General features: G+C 47.3%; 3 protein-coding genes and 1 non-coding gene across 4 annotated transcripts; 2 read left to right on the top strand and 2 right to left on the bottom strand.

Annotated features, from left to right (window-relative positions):
- The first annotated feature begins 3,483 nt into the window (after positions 1–3,483).
- On the top strand, positions 3,484–4,527 carry LOC117844462 (BTB/POZ and MATH domain-containing protein 1). Its single transcript, XM_034725160.1, has one exon. The coding sequence runs from the start codon at positions 3,484–3,486 to the stop codon at positions 4,525–4,527; it is 1,044 nt and encodes a 347-aa protein (XP_034581051.1).
- Positions 4,528–7,348: 2,821 nt separating this feature from the next.
- LOC117844858 (pentatricopeptide repeat-containing protein At1g25360) lies at positions 7,349–10,948 on the top strand. The gene is made up of 3 exons (XM_034725665.2): positions 7,349–10,199; positions 10,298–10,433; positions 10,519–10,948. Exon 1 carries the CDS (start codon positions 7,501–7,503, stop codon positions 9,907–9,909), a length of 2,409 nt encoding a protein of 802 aa, XP_034581556.1. The 5' UTR covers positions 7,349–7,500; the 3' UTR covers positions 9,910–10,199; positions 10,298–10,433; positions 10,519–10,948.
- A 750-nt stretch (positions 10,949–11,698) lies between these two features.
- On the bottom strand, positions 11,699–16,440 carry LOC117844859 (uncharacterized). The gene is made up of 13 exons (XM_034725666.2): positions 15,999–16,440; positions 15,727–15,901; positions 14,944–15,024; positions 14,648–14,730; positions 14,438–14,553; positions 14,243–14,353; positions 14,029–14,141; positions 13,635–13,938; positions 13,472–13,555; positions 13,334–13,384; positions 13,183–13,254; positions 12,394–12,462; positions 11,699–11,969 (listed from the first exon to the last, which is right to left on the bottom strand). The coding sequence occupies exons 1-13, from the start codon at positions 16,006–16,008 to the stop codon at positions 11,937–11,939; spliced, it is 1,302 nt and encodes a 433-aa protein (XP_034581557.1). The 5' UTR covers positions 16,009–16,440; the 3' UTR covers positions 11,699–11,936.
- Positions 16,441–23,865: 7,425 nt separating this feature from the next.
- On the bottom strand, positions 23,866–24,004 carry LOC117846652 (small nucleolar RNA Z247). The gene has a single exon (XR_004638380.1). It is a non-coding gene; the product is annotated as a small nucleolar RNA Z247 (small nucleolar RNA).
- Between the last annotated feature and the right edge of the window lie 216 nt (positions 24,005–24,220).

Raw genomic sequence — 24,220 nt, 5'->3', positions numbered from 1 at the left:
CCACGCGCGTCAGCATCAGGGCCACCCGCCCGTCGCGTGGCCAAGCAGTAAATGAAGTGGCCATTCGTAGTAGTACTAGACTGGTAGCAGCAGTAATCCAGGAGGAACCGAGAGAGCGTGGGGACACGACGGGCCCAGCGGAAATCTTACGGCCCTCCTCAGTCCTCACCTCGGTTGCTTTCCCTCCTCCCCTCCTTTTCCTACCCACGCGGCTCCAGCCCTATGCATCTACGTCTCACTGCCGAGCGGGACCCAAGAACTCGGGCCCGCGTGGCGGTGGGTGAGATGCGTCGGTTGGGGACCGCGACGGCGTGAGTCACGGTGACTTCCTCGTCCTGTTTCCCCCCGCCAGCGCACGGCCCGGCCGCGGCCGTCGTCGTCGCCTGCGGTGGGGAGACGGTGACTCGAGTCGGGGCGGTGGTGGTACAGTGCGCTCGTGCGTGTCAGTGAACTTCAGTGGGGCTAACTCGCAGGGCGTGTCGGTATGTGGGGGGTGGGCGTGACGTGGCACGCGGCGGCGGGCTCGCGCCGCTGGCACGGCCGTGGGCGGAGTGGCGGCGGTCAGGACTCAGGCGGTGGGATGTGAAACATCATGCAGCGCCGAGCTGAGGGAAAATGTTCAGGATGTGCAGTGCAGAGCATGGCGCCTCTGAACTTGAGACAAACTGTGATTGATGAGATAATCTTGAGAAGAAACGGTGTAGAGGAGAGGAAAGGCAACACATGGAGTGATGGAGACAGCTTGAACTCAGGGTGAGGGCGAAAGATGGTTGCGAATTTTCTTTTCCTGTTCGGAGATTCGTCACCGGCTCCAGCTTCCACTACAACCACCGGATGCATTGCTTTGCACAGCGATTGTGGGGGAAGCCACGTACATCCGCGCACAGCGCTAGCGCGTGTGAGATCGTGGAATCGCCGGAGTGCCACGGCGACTTGACGAGGGAGGGGGATGTAGCGCGGGAATCCAGGAGAAGTTGGCTGCATAATTCAGTAGCAGTACATGCAGAGGAAGACTTTGGGGGCAGCGTGACCAGGAAATTTTGCCGAAATTTGTCAGCATTCGAGAGGAAATTTGACTGAAACTAACCGACACTTTCTTCTCGTCAATCGACTGACGGAGATTAAACCGACTACCGCTATCGATCCGATGATGATGATGATGTTAGAGTAATCCAAACGTGCTGATGATGATTCACGCGCGCCAGGAAACAAAGTTGCAGTCCTGTCCGAGAACTCCTTTCCAGGCTCACATTCATTCCAGCTTTTGACGCGGCGTTTCATTTCGTCCGCTTCAGCCTTCTTCCAACTCCTCTTTACGGGCGTCCAGTTCAGAGCATCGCCGTCCTCCGAAGCAAGCACAATGCCGCTGCCCGAGAAGAGCCAACGGCCATCCTGCAGCAGTGCTGTACCCGTTCACTGCTGTCCGCCTTCCGTTTGGTGCGTGCGCCCGCCTGCAACTTTTGCGCCCATGTGTGCGGATCCTTGCTCGGAATGGAATGGAATGTACGTTGCTTGGGACCCGACCCGACCGCCTGTTAGTTGCACCGTCACGTTGCTGAAGGTACTCTAAACTCGTTGCCTCGTTGGTGTCAAGCCACATCGTTCCCTTCCTTCCCCGAATCAATGAGCCTCCGAAAGGAGAAATGAGAGCAGGACCAGGGACATGGCACATCGCCGGCGAAAGGCGGTGAGTGACGTCCGCGCCCACCCTGTTAATGCGCCTCTCGCCGTTGCGGCGCGAGCAACCGACCGGCGCGTCGCCGTCGCCGGTGCGCAGCTGCGTCTGCGGATGGCATGTAGATGCAGGGGGACACGGGTGGATGCGGATGGCGACCGCTTCGTCTTGTCCCGCGCGTCGCGCTCGTGGCAGCGAGCCCGGCGGCAGGAGCGCCGCGAGTGAGTTTGTGCACCAGGCCATGGCAGTGACCTGGCGCGCTTGATGGTTTGTGCGGTCGCAGTGGACCAGTGGTTCAGTGAGACAACTGAAAGAGTGGCGTTTTTTGTCCCGGGACCAGGACCACCCATGCCACACGCGGACTACGCGCGCCTGTGCTGCACGAGGCGCGTCGCCGACAGTGTGAGCGTATTACCCCGTGATGGCGGGATCACCGTCTCTCATGGCATCATCAGATTCAGAGGCGACGCCGTAGGGCGCGTTTCTTTCCTGCACAGGCATCATCGTCGATTCGTTGTCACAATTCACGAACTGCATGTGGCTGGAGGCCCTGCTGTTAGTGGCGTAGTGGTGAGTGGTGACACTTGTGTTCTCTGAATCAATTCTGATCATCACAAACAGTACGTGCCCGGAAGGTTCTGTATCGTCGTGCAGTAGGAGCAGACACACTGCACTGCTATATCATCTTTCATCTATATATAGGATCACTGTATACCTTTACAGTTTGGGAGTGCACATCCCATATTAGAGTTTGGCTAAGTGCATCCCAGATTAAGATTAGTATAGAAGCCCGGAATTATCTCTGTTATTACAAAAAAAACTAGTTAACAATCTTCAATTCTTCATCAAATAGAGTTTGATGGCAAACGCAAGAAACAGCACGCGCAAATTGACAAAAAAAAAACTATTACAGCTTTGTTTGAATCTCAAGCTACAATGAGATATCCACGTGTCTGTTCATGCCATTTTGGTTTTGTCCTTGTAACAAAAGAATTGACATAATTTAGTTTCCGAGGCGTGTTGTGAGCTTTGTGATGGACTGATGATTATAGCCTTGGACGTTGAGGAAAAGACTTTTTTTGTCTGATTATCATAGCTACATCTCGCTATCGATAAACGAGTCATCTACTTTTGAAAGAAAAACTAGCTATAAACTGACTCGAACTCGAGTGGATAGATTCCATCACAAGAAATACACTGACTCGAACTCGAGTGGATAGATTCCATCACAAGAAATACACTAAGTTCAAGCGTTTTCTATTTTGAATCATTAAGATATGAGTCTGATACTCTGATCACTAGTATTTTCTATAACTTTAAATTTGAAATATAATTTTTAGGATGTGATTAAATAGTTTCTTACAACAAATATAATGTAAGAGTGTATATAGCAAATATATTTAGTGTCAAATATGTTAGTAGTCAAAGTTCACAGAGTTTGATGGCAATGATTCAACTATTTCAAATAAACGGAATCGAGAGGTACCTTTCAAAACAGTGAATGGCAATAGAACTATAGAAGTCGTATTTTATAAAAAGAATGGAAATGAATTAATTGCATGGAGAGGCCCAATACCATGGGTGGCCCAAGTGAATTTTAGGTCGCCCCAATAGCTACGAAGGCCCATCTCGGAGATGAAGAACTTTGCCAAAAAATGGAAAGAAATCCGACTCCAGATCCAGCCCCTTTCCCCTTTGCCCTTCCAAATCGGCCAATCTCACTCCGCTCGAACTAAACCCTGCCATCGCCAAGAACCAGCCGCAACCCGCAAGCCTGCAACACAGTGATCAAGCCCGAAACATCCGCCATGGCGTCCGCCTCCGACCGCGGGAAGCCGTCCAGTTCTGCCTCCTCCATCGTCGCCGACAAATCGGTCGGGTACCACGACCTCAAGATCGACGGCTGCGCGCTCACCGTCGGCACACCTACCGAACGGCTCATCAAGTCCTGCCCCTTCACCGTCGGCGGCCATCGCTGGCGCATCTGGTTCTACCCCATCGGCGGCCTCCTCGGGTACGTTTCGCTCTACCTCGTCCTCGACGACGACATTGTGGCCAAGAGCGTGACGGCGCAGGTCCAGTTCAGCGTCATGCTTGAGAAGCGAGCGCTGTTCTTTGTCAAGTGGGAAAAGAAGAAAGCCCTCTCCAGATCGGCCGATCTGAAAACCCAAGGCGCTGGTGCCTGCCGGGAGTGGTCAGTGTTCGCCAAGAGGGAGGCCTTGGGCACGATGGCGAGCCACGGCGGCGGCTCCGTGACAATCAGGTGCGACGTCACCGTCTTCGACGCGTTCCGCGCGGAGGCGGCGGTGCCCAAGCCGAAGCTAGCCCCCGTGCCGCCGTCCGAGCTGCAGAAGCACCTCGGCGACCTCCTCCAGAGCGGACGCGGCGCCGACGTCGTGTTCGAGCTCGACGGCTGCGAGCGGTTCCCGGCGCACCGGTGCGTCCTCTCCGCCCGATCGCCCGTCATCAGCGCGGAGCTCTTGGGAGCGAGGGCGAGGGAGGGCGACGCCGCTGCTGCTGCGCCGGCCGGCGTCGTGCGCGTGGAGAGCGTGGAGGCTCGGGTGTTCAGGGCCCTGCTCGGCTTCGCCTACACGGACGCGCTGCCGGAGGTCGAGAAAGTGGAGGAAAACTCGGTGTACGCGGACCTGCTCGCGGCGGCGGACAGGTTCAGCTCGGAGAGGCTGAAGGTGATGTACGCCAACAAGCTGTGCGAGCGCGTCGACGCCGGCACGGTGAAGACCACCCTCGCGCTCGCCGAGCGGCACCGCTGCGACGGCCTGAAGGAGGCGTGCCTGGACTTCCTCGCTGATCCGGTGAACCTGAGGGCGGCCATCGGCACTCATGGCATGTGACAGCTTTCGAACACACGCTTCTTTCTATTTAGCGAGGATCTAATTGACATGCTGGCATCGTAGTCGATCGTGCAGTTATCATCGGAGTGGTGGTTCGTTCATGGTTCAGTTAGCTAGTATGGAGTAGTTCACTCATAGTATTAGTTTATATCAATCTGAACCTAGGTGCACTGTTTGGATGCTTTTGCTGTGGGCTGTGGCTCTTAAGACCTGTTTATTGCTATGGATCGCTGCATGAGTTCTCTGTTCTGAATGTGAAGAATTCAAACCTGTGTTGCTTATCCTGAATGTTCAGTGTGCTGGGAAAATTCAGATTTGAGCTCTCAATTTTACTAGGATTTTCGAATGAATGCTGACCTGTCTGACATCGTCTTCTTCCACCAAGAAATTCAGTTCTCTTATCAATTTCCACGGGCTTATCGATTGTCGTGTCAAGTAAAAATGTTAAACACATGCCAGGGAAACAATCATTTCAGTGACAAAGATAGATGTTCGGATGACATGAGATGGGATGGGATCGTCGCTGGTGAAGTTTTATACCTCATAAGGCCACCACCAGCGGTCGCCTTTTGCGCTGCCGTGGTAGAAAAGGTACGGGGGATGCGGTAGCAGTTAACATTCTCGGTGCGTTTGGTCGTGATGTGTCTTTTGGAAAAGTCATTGTGAGCTGTGGGCTGTGGAAAAGCAGCTGTGAGAAAGCAGCTGTGGGAAAAGCAGAAGATCGTTTAGTTAGAGGAGCTGTGAAACTGTAGGCTGTGTAAGAATACCTGTAATGCCCCTAAAGGTCTGTTTAACATTCTCGGTGCGTTTGGTTGTGCTGTGGCTTTTGGAAAAGCTAATGTGAGCTGTGGGATGTGGAAAAGCAGCTGTGAGAAAGCAGCTGTGGGAAAAGCAGAAGACCGTTTGGTTAGAGGAGCTGTGAAACTGTAGGCTGTGTAAGAAATACCTGTAATGCCCCTAAAGGTCTGTGAGTGTGTTTATATGCAAATTGCTCGTAACAAAATAATGCGTTCACTAATTCAAATGTAAACCACTATTTTAGGAAGAAAAAAATAAATTTTATATATTTTTCATCCATTAAAGTAATTGGTCCACATAAATAGAACTATATCCATCAAAAGTTCTATACAAGGATGCCATCCCTCAACATTACTCTCCTCCTCTCGCACTAACCAAAGCATCAGCTATCCTAGTACGAATGGTATTCATGGTATCCTCATTCTCCACATCGTCACTCTCATCTCCTTGTGTTTGTCTCATACCACATGTATATTGTACCAAGTAATCCTCCTCATCATCACATCTCTTGAACTCCTTATCACACAAATTGTTGTCACGAATAAAATTATGCAATGCAAGACAAGCCATAATGATATGTTTCTGAGTACGAGGTGAGAAACTTGGCATGTCCTTCAAAATACGCCACTTCTACTTTAAGACTCCAAAAGACCAATTTGTTTTACCTCATCCCATCCAAGACCAGTTGCACAATTCTTGAACTCCATAAACGTTGAATACTCCTTTTTCAGAAGATCTAACTTGTTCTTCAATTATTTTTTTGTTCTCCTATCATCGGATTTTTCTGCAAACTTGGAAACAACGTTCTTCCAACCGGTAGTAGTGAAAATTCCCATCGGCCTATTCCCTGCTTCAATCTCTTCTTTGCAGGCATCAATCAAACGCCTTAAAAAAGTATCACCCCAATTCACCTTATCACCTATTCTTCAACCAATCAAAGAAAACTCATAAGAACTAAGCTAAGACATAACTATGAAGCCAACTATCCAACTATTAAACTAATGGAAAATAAATAAGCATAGATGTCCAAGTACAAATGTTCACTGATTATATATTTTTGAATTATCATTTTGCATTTAATCATACTGAGTACAGTTGATTGTTCATACCTCAAGAAATTCCTTTTCGCAGGTAGCTTCCTATTTGATTTTGTGTTGTAATTGTACCTGACAACATAAAACAATTGAAATAGTGTAAATGATTTATACGACACAAGTGTTATAAAAAAATTGGTTGAGAAGGAAAAAGGAAGACATACCTTGGGCGTATATTGCGCTTGGTGACCAGGAGCAGGGGCAGGGGTCGGCGATGGGGGGCCAGCAATGGGGCGCCCTCCTGTTGAAGCTAGGGGGGCGGCGGGTGGTGTCAGGGGGCCGGCGGCGGGGCTCAGGGGGCTGGCGATGGGGGTCCGATGGCGGTCGACAGGGGTGGCAGTGGGCGTTGGGGGCCGGCAACGGGGGCCCGACGGCGGCGCAAGGGGGCGGTGATGGGGGCCCGACGGCGGCTGTTAGGGGGCGGCGGCGGCCGTCAGATGGGCCGGTGACAGAGGCCCGGCGATGGGGGGTGGCAGCAAGCGTCACGGGGCCGGCGGCGGGGGCCCGACGATGGGGGCGACGGACGGGTGTTAGGAGGCGGCGACGCGAGGCCTGACGATGGGGGACGGTGGACGGGCGGTGGTCGGTGAGGGGGGGTGGCGGACAGCCGGCCGGCGGCCAGGGGAGGCGGACGACCGGCCGGCGGGAGGCAGGCGGCCTGGAGAGGGATGGCACTGTGCGGGGGACGGGGGAGAGGAGCGGTCCGGTTGTTTTCGCGTGCGGGAGAAAAAATAGATCTGAAACGGTACATCATAACCAATGGCAGGTGGGTAATTTTTTACCCAAAAAGCATTTGAAAGTAGGGGGCGAGATGCTTTTGGATTTGTACTACCATGAAAGTTGTTTTTAGGCAAAAGCACCAATAGTTTTGGAACTTTTTGATTAGATTTTGACTTTGGCAAAAGCAAAAGCAGGTTGGAAAGTCTAACCAAAGAGCCTCTGTCGTTCACAGACTGCGCAGCCGTGGAAGTTCAAACCTCTGGAAGTCTGGAGCCCCAAGAAAACCCCGCGGGCCCGCGTGTCCAATTGAACCCTGGGCGGCGCGGCGCGCGCCCGGCTTGCCCAACCACGCCACGACGCTATGCTGCCGCCGCCACCGCCGCCCGCCGTCACCTCGCTGCCCTACCAGTGCTCCGTCCTCCTGCGGCGCCTCGCCGCGAGCCGCTCCCTTGCCTCCTCGACCTCCTTCCTCCGCGCGCTCCGCCGCCTCCACGCGCGCCTCCTCACCGCCGGGCTCCTCCACGCGCAGTCGCACCCGCACCTCACCCTCCGCCTCACCCACCTCTACACACTCTCCCTTGACCTCCCCGCCGCCGCGCTCCTCTTCCGTTCAAACCCGTGCCCCGTCGCCGCCACCTCGCTCGTCGCCGCGCACGCCGCCGCGGGCCGCCTCCCCGCCGCCGTCTCCTTCTTCGACGCCGTCCCGCCCGCGCGCCGCGACACCGTCCTCCACAACGCTGTGATCTCGGCGTACGCCCGCGCGTCCCACGCCGCGCCCGCGGTCGCTGTGTTCCGCTCACTGCTCGCCTCCGGCTCCCTTCGGCCCGACGACTACTCATTCACCGCGCTCCTCAGCGCCGCGGCCCACCTGCCCAACCTCTCTGTCCGGCACTGTGCACAGCTACACTGCTCGGTGCTCAAGTCTGGCGCCGGGGGTGCCTTGTCGGTGTGCAACGCGCTCATTGCGCTGTACATGAAATGCGAAGCGCCCGTGGCGACGCGAGAAGCACGGAAGGTGCTTGACGAAATGCCGGCTAAGGATGAATTGACGTGGACTACTATGGTAGTCGGGTATGTTAGGAGAGGCGATGTTGGTGCTGCTAGATCGGTTTTTGAGGAGGTTGATGGGAAGTTTGATGTCGTGTGGAACGCCATGATCTCAGGATATGTGCAATCAGGAATGGTTGAGGAGGCATTTGAGCTGTTCAGGAGGATGGTGCTAGCTAGGGCGCCTCTTGATGAGTTCACATTTACCAGTGTTCTGAGTGCTTGTGCAAATGCTGGGTTCTTTGTGCTTGGGAAGTCTGTCCATGGTCAGATCATTCGGTTGCAGCCAGATTTTGTGCCTGAGGCAGCTTTGCCTGTTAACAATGCATTGGTGACCTTCTACTCAAAGGCTGGGAAGATTGCTGTTGCAAAAAGGATATTTGACAGTATGAAATCGAAGGATATAGTTTCTTGGAACACAATGTTGTCAGGGTATGTTGAGAGCAGCTGTTTGGACAAGGCAGTCGAGGTATTTAAGGAGATGCCTTATAAAAATGAGTTGTCATGGATGGTGATGGTCTCAGGATATGTCCAAGGAGGGCGTGCGGAAGATGCACTTAAGCTGTTTAACTGGATGAGGGCTGATGATGTCAAGCCGTGTGATTACACCTATGCTGGTGCTATAGCTGCATGTGGTGAACTTGGGGCACTGAAGCATGGGAAGCAGCTCCATGGGCATCTTGTGCAGCTTGGTTTTGAGGGGAGCAATTCTGCAGGAAATGCACTCATTACCATGTATGCTAAATGCGGTGCTGTGAAAGAAGCTCATCTTGTGTTCCTTGTGATGCCCAATGTTGATTCTGTTTCATGGAATGCTATGATTTCAGCTCTTGGGCAGCATGGACGTGGAAGAGAGGCACTTGATCTCTTTGATCAGATGGTTTCTGAAGGCATATATCCAGATAGAATTTCCTTTCTCACAGTATTGACAGCTTGCAATCATGCTGGTTTGGTGGATGAAGGCTTTCGTTATTTCGAGTCCATGAAGAGGGACTTTGGCATCATCCCTGGAGAAGATCACTACGCGCGACTGATTGATTTGCTTGGTCGGGCTGGACGAATTGGAGAAGCTAGAGATTTGATCAAGACAATACCTTTTGAACCTACCCCATCCATTTGGGAGGCCATTCTTTCTGGTTGTCGGATTAACGGAGATATGGAACTTGGTGCTTATGCTGCAGACCAGCTGTTTAAGATGACACCACAGCACGATGGCACCTACATCCTACTGTCCAACACTTACTCGGCCGCAGGACGTTGGGTAGATGCTGCAAAAGTAAGGAAGCTAATGCGTGATCGAGGGGTAAAGAAAGAACCAGGGTGCAGCTGGATAGAAGTTGGAAACAAAGTTCATGTATTTCTTGTTGGCGATACAAAACATCCAGAAGCACATGAAGTTTACCACTTCCTTGAAATGGTTGGTGCGAAGATGAGAAAGCTCGGATATCTTCCTGATACAAAGGTTGTGTTGCATGACATGGAACCTCATCAGAAGGAGCATATATTATTTGCTCATAGTGAGAGGTTGGCGGTTGGTTTTGGACTCCTCAAGCTGCCTCCTGGAGCTACTGTTACAGTCCTTAAGAACTTGAAAATATGTGCTGATTGTCATGCTGCAATAATGTTCATGTCGAAGGCAGTTGGAAGGGAGATTGTTGTTAGGGATGTTAGGCGGTTTCACCATTTCAAAGATGGAGAATGTTCATGTGGTAACTATTGGTGAACATACTTTTACTGCTGTACTGTAGGGCCTGCTAACATATGTCCATCAGGTCCTGTCTCAGCTTTATATTGTCGGCCATCTTGGTTGTAATCAAACAAGAAGCCTTGAAGAGGCAGGACTGGACCAACTCAGATCAAAGAGACTTCGCTTATCATGGTGTCTCTGTCAACTGAGGTCTTACTGTTAATCTATTAGTCTGTGTTCCATTGAGGCTTGAGATTGGTGTTCTATAGGCTACCCAGAATATGAGGGGCAGTGTGCTTAATGTTCATCTGCAAAAATCCTTCTCGGTAAGCATCAGATTAAACATATAAGCTTGCAAATCTAGGTTGACGTTTTTCACTTAGTTAATGATGAGAACTTAAGTCTTGTTCCCTAACAATTTCAGGAGTCGTAATGTCATGACCTGATTCTTTGAACACCATAATGGACCATGGAGCTAAATCTTTAGGCAGACCGATGACGGCCAATGCATGGGGAACAGGGGCCAACTCGGCTAGTCACATCATCTCTCTATGAATGAGGTAAGATGTTGCCATTACTTTCGTTGTCTAGGGTTTTTGCTTATCATGAAAACTGCCACTGAAGCAATGTCATCTTTTCTTACAGACTGCCTGGGACTGCTCAGCGATGTAGCTTTACCAGTGTGATTTTGGGATGGCAGTGACATCGACAATTGGTGCATATGTGATTATATAGGCTGATACAAAGGAGTCATTTGATACAGTTTTTCATTAGACGATTACATGTTTCCTCAAACATCATTTGTGTAAAGTCCATTACCTCATTTGTACAGGATGGGTGAGGGTGAGCATAATCGTCCAAGTGAGATTGAGCACACTGGAGATCAAATCAGAGCTCTATTCGGATTTATTTTGGACAATGCTCGTCTTGCTTGGTATCATTCATCACGGGACAGCATGCACGTGCTTTTTTTGTTCCCTGTCAGATGACGACTTGTATTGCTAGAACACAGTTACACAGTATCAGACAGGCCTGCCGTATTATTAGCAAGGGAGGGGTACCACCCTGTCAGTCATCACGTAGTCCTGTTGTCATGGGATGCGCTTCAGCGCTTGCACTGCAGGGAGTGTGGGCTGCTCCACGACGTCAGGTACATTCCTTGCAGAAACACCACCCAAGCTGGGGGAATCAGGGGGTATTTAAGAGAAGGAAAACGCATTATCATCGAAGACACCTCTGAAAATATAAACCCATTCCAGAACACATGGAGACACGTATGCCCATGAAAGAATATTTGAAGAATCGAAGACGAATTGTAGAGCAACCGGAAGAATAGCGTGCTTCCCACCGTTGTTTATACATGCAACTATGCAAGTACCGTTATGATGCTGCATGATCATGATGCTAAACTTTCAAGTAGTTAACACACAATCGCTGGACACACACCTTTTGCCAATGAAGGGAAATAAAGGACACCAGAGCAGTAAATTATGTCAGAGTCAGGAACATATAAAACAGCTTCAAAACACTGATCCGCTTCGAAAATTGAGTCTTTACTATTTTTATTTAAATACCCCCTGATCCAATTATTTGCGTAAAACCCCTAAAATGAATCGATTTTTTAAATAAATAAATAAATAAATTGGATCACATGGCTAGATTTGGTTGGCACAGAGAGAGAACGACGAATAAAAGAACGACGAATAAATCATATCTCAAATGATATGCCATCACGGTCTCATGGATCGAAGTGATGCAGCTGCCCCGCGGCAACATATCAACACAGAATGAGGCAGGCCCTCAAACAAAACCCACACCGTGAAAGTGAGACAACTCCAAAGAAACTTCTTAACTATTCCCGCATAAATCATGCTATCTGACGTTCCAGATACACGAACAGTAGTAAATCATTTAGGTGTAATATTACTCCAGCATCAACAATTACACTATCATGAACGCAGAAGCTCCAACGGGATGTGCCAGTAGTAGTTTACACGGATAAAGGTCCAGATATAAAGAGAAACACACAGAATGGCTGTTGTTTTCTCATCATTGTAACCTCGTTACTCGACCAACATAGCAGCATTCTTCCTCGCCTGAAATGATCAAAGCGTTGGATGTGTATTAGTCAATGACTCACAGTTAACAGATGAAGCAAACACTATGCATCCTTGTGTCATTGCTAGTTTTTTAGCTCTAAACTGTTGGCGCATGCAAATGCATAAGAAAAAGATTGCATATTGCTTCTTAGAAAAATAATTGCATATTGCTGCTAGTACTATGCATAACGAGACCAAAATCTTACCAAACATCACCCCAGAGGATTACCAAAAGCTACATGAGCAGAAATATTTATCATGAATTACTATTAACATCCATGTAGGATGCCTTTTATCGTCAGGGTACCACTTACCAGTAAAAATCATTTCAGTTATTATGATTGACATGAAGAACAACGCAAGGGCACAGGGCTGTTAAACAGGAGAGGAGTTTTTCACATAAAGAGGACATTAGCATTACCTGGGCTAGACGACGCTCTTTGTTCAATTTGAGAGCTCTTTCTTTTTCCTCTTCAGACCTAAAGATTTTCTGCAGGAGGTTTGGGTTGTTTGTGATCAGAAAACATACTAAACTAATAGCAAGAGAAGAGAATAAGCATATCAACATTAGAAACCTGAACAGATAAGAGAAGATGTTAATGGTTTTAAGGAATCAAGTCTGAACAGATCATGCAAACATGTATCAACACTCACCCAGGTCCATATTACAATTTTCAGGGGGTATAGCAATAAAGCCAATAAGTATTTTCAGGCTTATTTATGTGACTGAAATAGTGAAATCACACAGGAAATTGCCAACAGAGCATTTTTCTTGTCCTCAGGCTAACCAGTTCAAAGGAAGCAATCAACGACACTAGACACTACCTTATGCCTTACTTTTCAGAGTCACCCTTGTATCCTGGTATATCTAAAATAAGACAATGAAAGCTTAAACCCCCAAACCCAGATAAGCTATTACATCCTATCTTGGTAGCTTTTCCACCCAATTATGGCCTATTTTTCACTATCCTGGTTATAGTCACTTTCTATCCAATTGTGCCCTATTTTTCTCTATCCTGGCTATAGTCGGTTATTACTAAAGGTATGGCTGTATGGGAATTGTATGGCAAGTAAGCAGTTAAAGACCACACGAACTTAGCTTATTCCAAACTGGCATGGCCTAGTAGAACATTAATGTTCAACTTTCACAAATTTTCCTACATTGTAACTACCTTTGCAACTTAGGTCATCTATGGCACGGATTTCTTACCTTATCAGTGGATGACAGGGTTTCAGTTGTGTCAACCTTAATGTCAAAGATATCTTGAAGAAGTCCATTCTCCTGTGTTTAAAAGAATGGCAATGTTTGTCATATCAAGTAACTTTGAGAAGTAAAAAATAATCATTCAAAAGATAGTAACCTTCACATGCTTCAGAAAGCCTTTCCCAAGGAACCGCTTTAAGAAATTCAACTGATTATCAAGGAAAAAAAATTAGCTAATGAGAACATGAAACAATATGTACCATTTTGCAAGCCAATGAGAGAAAAAGGCAATAACCTGGATTAACTCAGACCATGATGAAACCCTTAAGACATCACGCTTTCCAGCAATCTTGATTGATTCTTCAGGGCAATCGCCATACTGTAAAAAGATGGTTATCAACAATAAGTGAAACAGAACCAAGAATTTGAAGATCTTGCTAGATCGGGTATTGACAGACCTTGACAAAATCCAAGATTCGTTGAAACAGGTCTCTTTGATCGGTAAGGTTTTTCTTGTCTGCGCCTTTCCCCCCAGCCTCTGCAGAGAGATTAGAGGCTAGACCAGATATCTTGGCTTTTAATGCTTGCATATCCAAGAAAAGCTTGTTCTTAGAACCACCAGTTCCTCCTGTGTTGGCATCGCCATCTTCACAAGAAACGTCAAGCAGATTTAACTCAAAGCACAAAGCCAATGCTTCACCAGCGGCCATTCGAACAGCACGATCCTCTGCTTCTAAAAGAGTAGAGAGAAATGCGATGGGCCTAGCAAGTAGAAGAAAGGAAAGTTAGGTAAAGCCATTAATTGTTTAGTGCACACACATATGCAGGAGCAAAACAGAGGAGAGTACTTACTCTTTCCAACTGTCGGTATTTATCCTCCATGAACCAATAGTAGTTAGGAGAAACGTCCATGCAGATATAGCAGCTGCTAACACAGGAGGCTTAGGTTTCCGGACAGTTCCCACCTGCAGAAATTCCAAACGTATTCAATCATCCTAGAAAATTTGATGCAGCTTCTTCAAACATTACTTGCGAAACATGATAACAAGAAAATGGAGAAATTTACATTTGAACCAGATTTTGGATGAATCACATCCCACATGGCTTTCAAAGCTAACTCTGTTTCAGCCAGATCAGTTGCACCAACAAATGTGATGACAGCCAAACAATCAAGTGCCTACAGAAAGTCAGTTCAACTTACTTATTAATTGAAAGTGCAAACAAAGAATGGAAGCCAAATGAAAAACAAATCAACACATACAGATATCATCTTTGAGGCATCGGACCAAGCTTGCAGTACCCTACAAAGTTGGGGATGTGACTCCTCCATAATTTCATGTGAACTGCTCCCAGCACCGAGTGTAATAGCCAATAACCCTGGATATTCCAAAAGAAAACAGCCAAATATGGTGTCATAAAACAACAGTATTTGTTTCGAACTACAAAGTGTGAACAGGGACAGGATACAAACCGATGGCACGAGATGCCAGAAAAACCTCCTTAGCAGATCCTTTTTTCACAGAATTGTTGAATTGACTTAGCATAGTGGCATACCTACAAAAGCATAAAAACCAATTCTTTATTTTACCAAGCAGATTCGGATAAAATATACCATATTTGAAAGTGAACTATCCTGATAAAATAGTGTGTAAAAATATGATACTTAGTTAGTTTGTCAATTTAAAATATGATTTCCAGATAAATAACCAAAAAAATTGCATGAAACACTTCAGAACTTTAGGCTGACTAACAAAATTTATAACATACTTGTTCTCCAAAAGACCATGAAGCATAAAACTTTCAAAGGCATCAACCAGTTTAACCAATGCTGCCTCTCTTGTAGATCCCCTGAAATAGATACAAATGGTAACATCAGTACGATGTGTATTAGTTAATGAAAGCACATAGGTTAATGGCCATAATTAACTATAGTTAATAGTTAATGAGAACAACATCAATAACCATGATCAATTATTGTTAAGAGAAATATAGCTATTCAGAAATGGTGTCCCCGGAAATGACACAAGGAAGCAATACACAAAAAATACGCATAAACCATAACCTTGTCCCCATCGCATTTTAGACATTACTGCACAAACAATAAAGGCTCGACTGAACATACAACTTAACCCTTTGGAAAGTAATTTTCCAATCTTTGAACTACTCTTGCATAGTAACATCTCCAGGTGCAAAGGCACAGTTGAACATAAAACAAGGGAAGTAATTTCCACTCTCTGAACAATTCTAATTCAGTACCACCTCCGAGTGAAAATTGGGCATCTATTTAACCATTTCACACTAAATCAATAGGCTACAATTAAGTAGAGCAAACAACAGTCCCACATGGAGCCATGTAGCGAGCATTATGCGAACAATCAACAAAAGCAAATTAACAAAACATCTAAAATAGGTCACATCATAAGCCACCTATATCTACGCATAATCGAAGTAAACAGCACCCGAACAGAAATGCCCATGTCACCATCAGCACCCGAACAGCAAACAATCACAAGGATACATGTTAGAGAAGGCTAGAAGGGGAACCCCGACCTCTTTTCGTAGAGGTCATCGATGTACTTGTCGAGGACGAACTCCTGCGAGTTGACGTGCTCGGTGGCATACGAGATGGAGAGATCCGACAGCGCGGTGGACGAGGAGCCCATGCTGTCGGCATCGCTGCTGTCGAGCAGGTCGTCCCCGCCGCCGCGGGCCTTGCTCTTCTTGCCTGCACAAACAAACCCAAGTCCCCACAAATCACCAATCAGAACCAGTACCGCCCATCACAAAACACCACCAATCGACCAGCGTCGATAGAAACTCACTCTTCCCCATGGCGAGACCGGCGCGAGACGGGAACAAGAACTCAGAGACTCACAGGAACCGGGAGACAAAAAACCGCGGCAGGGCAGTAGAATCAGAACCGCGAAGGACGGCGCGAGGAGGAGGGCGAGGAAGAGGGTGGGATCAGGAGCAGGTGCGATGGACGCGGAGAAAGGAGAAGGGGCCGGCGGGGGCGGCGAGATCGGGGCTGGGGCGGCGCGGGTCGGCGCAGGGACAGGGGTCGGAGAAGCAGAAGCAGGGTGTCTCGCGGAGGTGCAGCGCTGCCATGTGAGGATTTCGCGACGAGGGGTGTGGGGAGCGGGATGGGGGAGTGGCTTCTTCAGGTTTCTCTCGCGCTCGCATTTGCTTGAGGAAATGAGGAAGGGAGGGGGGGAGGCGGCGTATAAACTAGCGGTGGTGGGAAGAAGCGGCGCTGGCTGGTGGAAGGGACGGGAAGGGCGAGAGGCCCGAAATGGAAGCTAGGGCACGCTGGCCAATTTCTTTTTTGTTTTGGGGTTGCTTTTCTTTCTCGTTTTGTTTTTCCTTCACGGCTTTTACTCGTGACTGGCTGACTGAGAACGGAAATTATCTGGTTCTCTATCAGCCTTGTGCTTCTTTAAGAAAACGCAAAAGTTGTGCGTGTCCTCTAATTTAGACGAACAGAAACATGGGAAAACTTAAACACTCGTGATTTTATTCAAAATATTGCTTAATGAAATGTGCACCGGTGTGAAAAGGGAGTTGTGTATGATATATTTAGTTAGGGTTTGCTTGGACATTTGTAGTGTGTGTTTATTTAGGAATTTCAGCCTACAGTGCATACTCATACCTGCATTTGTATTTCCCTCGGAGAGCTTTGCCAAGAAAAAAAAGAGAAAACATAGTCGAACTGCTGTCATTTAGCTGTGGTGGCACGACCTAAGCACATGGACGCTTATATTAGCATGCAATTTTGATTGGATTCGCAGCCGACCTCGAGAACTACCTTGTTTATTTCAAGTATGTAAGGGGGTGTTTGGATCCCCGGACTAAACTTTAGTCCGTGTCACATTGAATGTTTAGATACTAATTAGGAGTATTAAACATAGACTATTTACAAAACCTACAGCTAATGATGGATTAATTAGGTTTAATAGATTCGTCTTGCCGTTTAGCCTCCATCTGTGCTAATTAGTTTTATAATTAACACATATTTAGTTCTCCTAATTAGCCTTCAAATATTCGATGTGACACGAATTAACACCCTCTGAGCGGGAACGACGCATCACGCCTATGCCATTTGGATCGCAGATTTAAAAAGAATTGATTGGCTTAGCGTGTGCTCGGTACCAGTGGCGGAGGGAGGGGGCACCCAGGGCCAGGCCCCCTATGATTTGGATGTTTCCACTAGAAATTTTAAGTTTGATTAAATCTTGAGCAAATTTAGCATTGCTGATCCTTGACAACGAAAAATGGGGATTTCTGACTATGCTCCTGCTGCTCGGTACGTTCCGATTCCTCCAATCCCGTGTTAGCCAGTCATCTTATCGTCAGCCGTCAAATATCGGGTGATTAGCCGAATTAAGCACTGTCGGTTGCAACCTAAGCCACCGTTAACTTGGACGAAACCTGCAGCGCATGTTGGCATCTGACCAAAAACGCAGCCGCAGAAGATACCCCTTGGCCCGAATCGTTCACCGCATCACCGGATATTCGTTTCCTGACTCGAGTCGAGCCCACCCCCTTTGGAAAAATTCGATGCGGAGGTTCTCTCCAGCGTACGCCAACCGGTTCGGCAGACGGCAGTGTGCACGGCACGGGCCAGGGCCGGATCCACCCCACCACGCGGCTCGCGACACCCGCCCCCACCCGAGGCTGGCGAGCGGCTGCTCGGGAAGACTGGAAGCCCGGAATACGGTACAGCGCGCGACGCATGGCGATGGCGCGCCTGGGCAGGTGGCGCGCGGTGAGCCGGTGGCGCGCGCGAGTCCGCGTCCACCGCGTGGCGCGGTAGGTTGCAGCTTGCAGCACTCGGCCGGCAGGTGCTGCTCCCGCGTGCGCCCGTGGGTGCCGCGCGGTCCGGGGCCAACCAAAGCTCCAGCCTCCGATCCAAGCCTCCGATCCAAGCTTCCACTCCTCTTCCAGCATGTTCGCGACGAGACGAGCGTCACGAGGGACGTCTTGGCCACACGCGCCATCGCGTGCGTGTCGAATTTGGGTGTGGAAACCAAACTACACTATCCACGCGCCACAAACCCGGCAGCAGAAGCCATTTCGCGACGTAAGGATGCTGCTACGCGTACAAGATTTCCTTTTCTACGGAGTACTTCTCTAGAAGACCTGAAGAGAGGATCGCAAGCAAAGCAAAAAAAAAAAAGGAATTTTCCACGTGTACTACCACTTTGGATGCGCGTGCCATACACTTTGGCTCATGGTAATATAAAAACGCAGAAGTAGCACCTTTTCTATTACTACATAAATAGATCTTATGGCATAGACAAACTATTTCCCGAAGCAAATACATATGCACCGTGAACTCCATTTTTAGGGGAGAAGAAAAATCAAGCTAAAGAAATGCTCTCAGCTCACAAATTAGTAACATTATCATTTTCGATGTCAATATGGTCTAGTATTTAAAATCTAACTGGTATTTACAAATCTGTTGTAGAAACTGTCGTAGAGATAAATCTACTTGTATCATTTCAAGTATCTAAATTTAAATAAAACGCAATTTACAACTGAAATTGGAATACGTAAGACAATTCTAAAATCCCTCTCGCTGTGACGGAAGGAGTAGCTTGTCTGATTCTATTCGGGAAAATGGCCAGTAGATGATAACATACTCTACGTGATGTGTTCCTTTTTGAACTTTGAACACTTCCGTAGTGGAATAGTGCCGTGTAGTTCGTATCTCGCTCTTTTCTAGACGAGTATGGTTTCTATAAAAATATGAAGAACTGATTACGGACTTTTAAAAAATTAAGAACTGATTACTAGTGTATCTTTTCGACATCTTTAATTCGATATGGCTGACACGCCCACAGTCCTTTTTTTGCTTTGTTTTAAGTTTAAGCTTCATTTTCCAAGCCTGGACAAGTGACAGGAAATAATGTCGGGTTTCATTTAAGGAAACCCAACTCGGCCCAGCAGTAAATCATCATGGCCCCGCGCATTATTGGGCCAATCATCGTTATCTAGGCACTTGGGCCAGTTTCAGACATGGCAATCTTAGGCACCCTGGCCCATCCTAGGATCTCGTCAGTTTTTGTCACTTCGCGCGCGTTCGAAGAGCGGAGAGGTCACCGTCTCGCTCCTGCTGGATAGCTTCTCTCTGCAACCGACCACTTATTTGCAAGGATAATTAAGCAACTAAAGATCTGGAGGAAAAACCCAGGTGGGGCTGCAGAAGTCCAAACACCAAAGCGCTGGTCTAATTGCTCCTGATCTCATGCCAAAGGCCTCGCCGGTATCCACGAAGTCTATAGCATCCTCGTCCAGATTTCCCTATCCATACTAGCAAGCAGAAACGCACTTGCTGAAGCGCTGACTGATGAAAAGTGCCTGGCCTCCGCCGCCGAGCCCGCCACCGTCCACGGGCACCCACGCGCCCGCGCCCGTGTCCGCCTCGAAAACCTCCACTTTGCCCGTGTGCTTGGGGCCGGGGACGTGGAATTGCAGCTGCCGCCTTACCATGATCAACTTCCCATTCGCGTCAACGAGGTACCTGACGGTGATCTCAGCATGAGGTGGCTCCTCGTCCTCGTCGTACCAACAGTCGACGCCAACAGGAACCTGGTTCTCCCTTATAAATTCTGCATCCGCGCTGTCATACTCGTCGTTGCTATCTGACGAATGCTCTAATTCTGACTCTAAAGAATCAGAGGGTAATTGGTGAAAGCGTTTACCCCGTTGGGGGCGCTGTACATGTTTATATAGGGTGCAATGCGCGGAGATATACACGGATGCAACAACTTGGAGAGCCCAGCACCGGGAGATCTTGTTACAACAAATTGACATCTAAATTAGCTTGCATACTATCAAGATCTCCCAGGCTGGATGCTTATCTCAAGTTGTTGCGGATGTTTACAAGATAAACACGTACTCTATCATCTATTTTAACGCCTCCCTTAATTACAACTTTCTTAAGTTAAGATTGACTTTGAAGTTCTCCAGTAGTCGTACTGAGAGGGGTTTTTAAACCCGTCGTCCACTTGATCTCATGATGGCACGAAGTCACTAGTTAGTAGTTTTGTGAAACACGTTCCTAAAAACAGATAATCACCTTAATGTGTTTGGTTCTCGCATGAAAGATCAGATTTGATGACAAATATTTAGCTCCCATATTGTCACACCAGAGTCTTGCTGCTTGTGGATTTTCATCCCAATTTCTTGAAGTAAAGACTGCACCCAAATGATTTTTGCAGTAGCATTAGCAATAGCCTTATACTCAGATTCAGTACTGGATCTTAAAACTATAGGTTGCTTACGAGCACTCCATGATATAAGGTTAGTACCTAAAAATACAGCAAAACCTCTTGTACACTTTCTATCATCTACACAGCCAGCCCAATCTGCATCTGAGAAGGCACTAACTAGGGAAGACTTTGATCTATGTATATTAATTCCCAACTTAGTGCAATGCTTCACATATCTCAAAATTCTCTTCACAGCAGCCCAATGAACAGTTGTAGGAGCATAACGAAATTGACACACCTTATTAACTACAAATGCAATATCCGACCTTGTTAGAGTCAAGTACTTTAAAGGCCCAACTATACTTCAGTACTGAATTGCATCATTGCTTCCAAGAGGTGTCCCCTCCTGCAAAGATAGCTTCTCACTGGTAGATAAGGTGGTAGAGACTGGTTTACAATCTAACATGCCTACTCTTTTCAATAAATCTGAGGCATATTTATCATGTGTCAAGATAATACCATTGTTTACCTTGCTCACCTCAATCCCCAAGAAGTAGTGAAGGTCACCCAGATCCTTGAGTGCGAATTCTCCCTTAAGATCACTCAACAGGGCCGAAGTTGCTTTCTCTGTGGAGCTAGCTACAATAATATCATCCACATATACTATAACAAACATAGTAATGCCTCCCTTGCTATAAAAGAATAAAGAAGTATCAGCCTTTGAAGGTTTGAACCCAAGATCAATCGGTTTTGTACTTAACCGTGAGTATCACGTTATGGGAGCTTGCTCTAGACCATATAGGGCTTTATCAAGCTTGCATACATAGGTTGGACGTGATGCATCTTCAAAACCTGGAGGTTGTTGCATATACACCTCCTCCTCTAACAAACCATGTAGAAAAGCATTCTCAACATCAAGCTGTTGAAGACTCCATCCTCTAGACATAGCAACAAACAAAATAATACAAATGGTAGCTGTTTTTACTACTTGTCTGAAAGTATCCTCATAATCCAACCCGTGTATCTGCTTAAACCCTTTTGCAACAAGGCATGCCTTGTACCTATCCAAGCTCCCATCAGATTTGCGTTTGACTTTATGAACCCACTTACATCTTACAATATTTCTGCCTTTCTGAGGTGGAACAAGATGCCATGTTTTATTATTCATAAGAGCCATATACTCTAAATCCATAGCAGCTTTCCAATTATTATCATGCAAGGCTTCATCAAGACTTTGTGGTTCACCAGAAGAGGTAAAACACCTGTATCTAACGGTGCCATCAATATATACCTTTGTTTTCCGAATTCCATTGCGTAGTCTTGTTGTAGGTTGTGTAGTAGGCGGAGCAGCAGCAGATTCTTGAGCCGCAGACGATCCAGCAGGAATAATCCCCTTGGGATCGGAGCCACAGGCGGGGCAGTAGCGCCATCACGAGCCGAAGGCGCTGTCGAGGATGCTATCGGCGTCGTGGCGTCATCCGGTTCGTCATGTGGGTGGAGCTGCGCACCAGGGACCATGGACGTGGCAGGCGCTGGTTCGCGCCATCCCCGTCTTGGTGTAGCGATAGGCGACGAGGAGGAAAGGCGTGGAGGGGGCACGGATCCTAAGCCGGATTCGCTCCCAGGGACCGTGCCCAGATCAACTCCGGCATCTGTGCCGTTCATGCCTATTCCTTGAGTAGACGACACCTCCATACTTGATGTGTTCCTGTGTTGATTTTCTTCACTATTTTCATCAGCAACATTAGTACTTACAGGATATAAATTAGGCACATGATCAACACACTCATTAGCACCACCACTAGTCATAGTTTGAGGATCTAATAACAGAAGGATTTCTGGGCGCAACTGTGCACCGGCATTGGAGTGTAATTTAGAGAAAGGATATACCCTTTCATTGAAGGTAACATCTCTAGAAATATAAACCCTACGAGATGAAATATCTAGGCGTTTGAAACCCTTATGGAGTGTGCTGAATCCAAGGTTGGAGCATAATTGAAGTATGTGGTAGTTGTATGGCCGTATATTAGGCCAACATGCGCACCCAAAGGTGCGAAGGGAGGAATAGTCTGGTGTTTTGTGGAATATGCGCTCAAGACGAGTCTCATAATTTATGACCTTGCTAGGGATACGATTGATAAGATATGTGATAGATAAGAACGCCTCATCCCAAAATTTTAGAGGCATGGATGCATTAGCAAGAAGAGCCAGACCTACTTCCAAAATATGCCTATGCTTGCATTTTGCAGCTCTATTTTGTTGATGCTCATGAGGGCAAGACACATGATGAGAGATGCCAATTTTACTAAAAAAGGATTCAATTTTTGGTACTCACCACCCCAATCAGTCTGAACAGCTCGAATTTTTTGATCAAATAGGCGCTCAACAAGATTTTGAAACTCATGAAATTTCTGAAACACCTCAGATTTATATTTGAGAAGATAGATCCAAGTAAACTTGCTAAAATCATCATTGAAACTAAAATAATAATGTTTTCTCCCAACAGACTCACGAGCAGAACCCCAAACATTAGAGAAAATGAGTTCTAAAACATTAGAGAAAATGAGTTCTAAAGGTGCACTCGACTCACTTACTGATTTTGGGTAAGGCAACTGATATGCCTTTGCTTGTTGACAAACATCACAAATAGACTCATTATTGGACTTACTAGAACAAGGAAGATTTTTATTGGTAATGACTCGACAAATGATAGACGAAGCAGGATGTCCTAGCCGATCATGCCACCGAGAGAGAGGCAGCTTGGTCACTCCAAAGGTGTGCTTTTATTGTGCTCGTGGAAGGAAAAGGGTACAACCCCCTTTGACACCGTCCTTTAACAAGAGTTCACCTAGTTTCCTGATCCTTGATCAAAAAGAGGTTTGGATGAAACTTAATAAACGCAGAATTATCTAAGGTTAGACAATGCACACAGACTAAATTCTTTTTAGCTTGAGGGACATGTAAAACATTGTTAAGATGTAAATTGCGACTAGAGGTGCTAATAGTAGATTGACCAATATGTCTAATTATCATACCCGCACCGCTTGCAGTGTGGATGTGATCTCCTCCAGTATACTTGTCACGGACAATTTCTCCAACTTCCCGGTGATGTGATCTATAGCGTCGGTGTCCGTATACTAGTTCGTATCGAAGCCATATGAACTGGTAGTTGCAACAACATGCTTCTCTTCTGGAACGTAGTCCTCTTCAAATATGTTCCAGCACTCAGCAGTCATGTGCCCCTTCTTGAACCACACTTGGCACCTCCCACGGTTGTCAGGGGAGCATTTTTTATTGGAGAAGCCACCTAGATTGCCTTGGCGATGATTGTTGGGGCCGTTGCCACAGCCACGGCCTGGGCCGCGTCCACAACCTCCATGGTTAGAAGTGTGGCCATACGCACCTCCTCTTCCTCTTCGACCGATCATGTGGGCCGAACCTTGTTGCTCTCCTCCATAGACCAGATCCATCCTGGTCTCGTAGGTCAGCAGTTGAGAGTAGAGCTCATCTAGTGAGATCTTCTCTACCCTTGCAGCAAGAACAGACACCAACAGCATGAACTCTTGGTCCATGCTGGTGATGATGTGCTCGACTAGCTCTTCTTCAGCGAGAGGTCATCCTGTTGCCGCCATCTCGTTGCCATAACCTTTCATCTTTGAAAAATACTCAGATGCGGTTAGATTACCTTTCTTAGTTGTTGACAGGGCGATCCGCAGGTTCATAGCCCATGCACGAGTCTACGAAGCGAACATTGCTTCAATGGACTTCCATGCCTCCGTTGCCGTCTTGGCATTGACGATGTGCATCAAGGCGTCTCTTCCCAGTGAGGA

This window comes from Setaria viridis, chromosome 2, assembly GCF_005286985.2.
Source record: "Setaria viridis chromosome 2, Setaria_viridis_v4.0, whole genome shotgun sequence".
In the NCBI taxonomy this organism is placed as follows: Eukaryota; Viridiplantae; Streptophyta; class Magnoliopsida; order Poales; family Poaceae; genus Setaria; species Setaria viridis.
The sequence above is the reverse complement of the archived record's forward strand: the minus strand, read 5'-3'. Positions and strand labels throughout refer to the sequence as shown.

Bases quoted from the DNA above. Each gene is read 5' to 3' on its own strand.
- LOC117844462 (XM_034725160.1), top strand. From the start codon at position 3,484: ATGGCGTCCGCCTCCGACCGCGGGAAGCCGTCCAGTTCTGCCTCCTCC.
- LOC117844859 (XM_034725666.2), bottom strand. The intron at 13,255-13,333 runs GTTACTATCTTT...TTTTAAACACAG, and splicing joins GCTTTCTGAAGCATGTGAAG to GAGAATGGACTTCTTCAAGA. The intron at 11,970-12,393 runs GTAATGCTAATG...TGATCATTTCAG, and splicing joins AAGAGCGTCGTCTAGCCCAG to GCGAGGAAGAATGCTGCTAT.
- LOC117844858 (XM_034725665.2), top strand. From the start codon at position 7,501: ATGCTGCCGCCGCCACCGCCGCCCGCCGTCACCTCGCTGCCCTACCAG.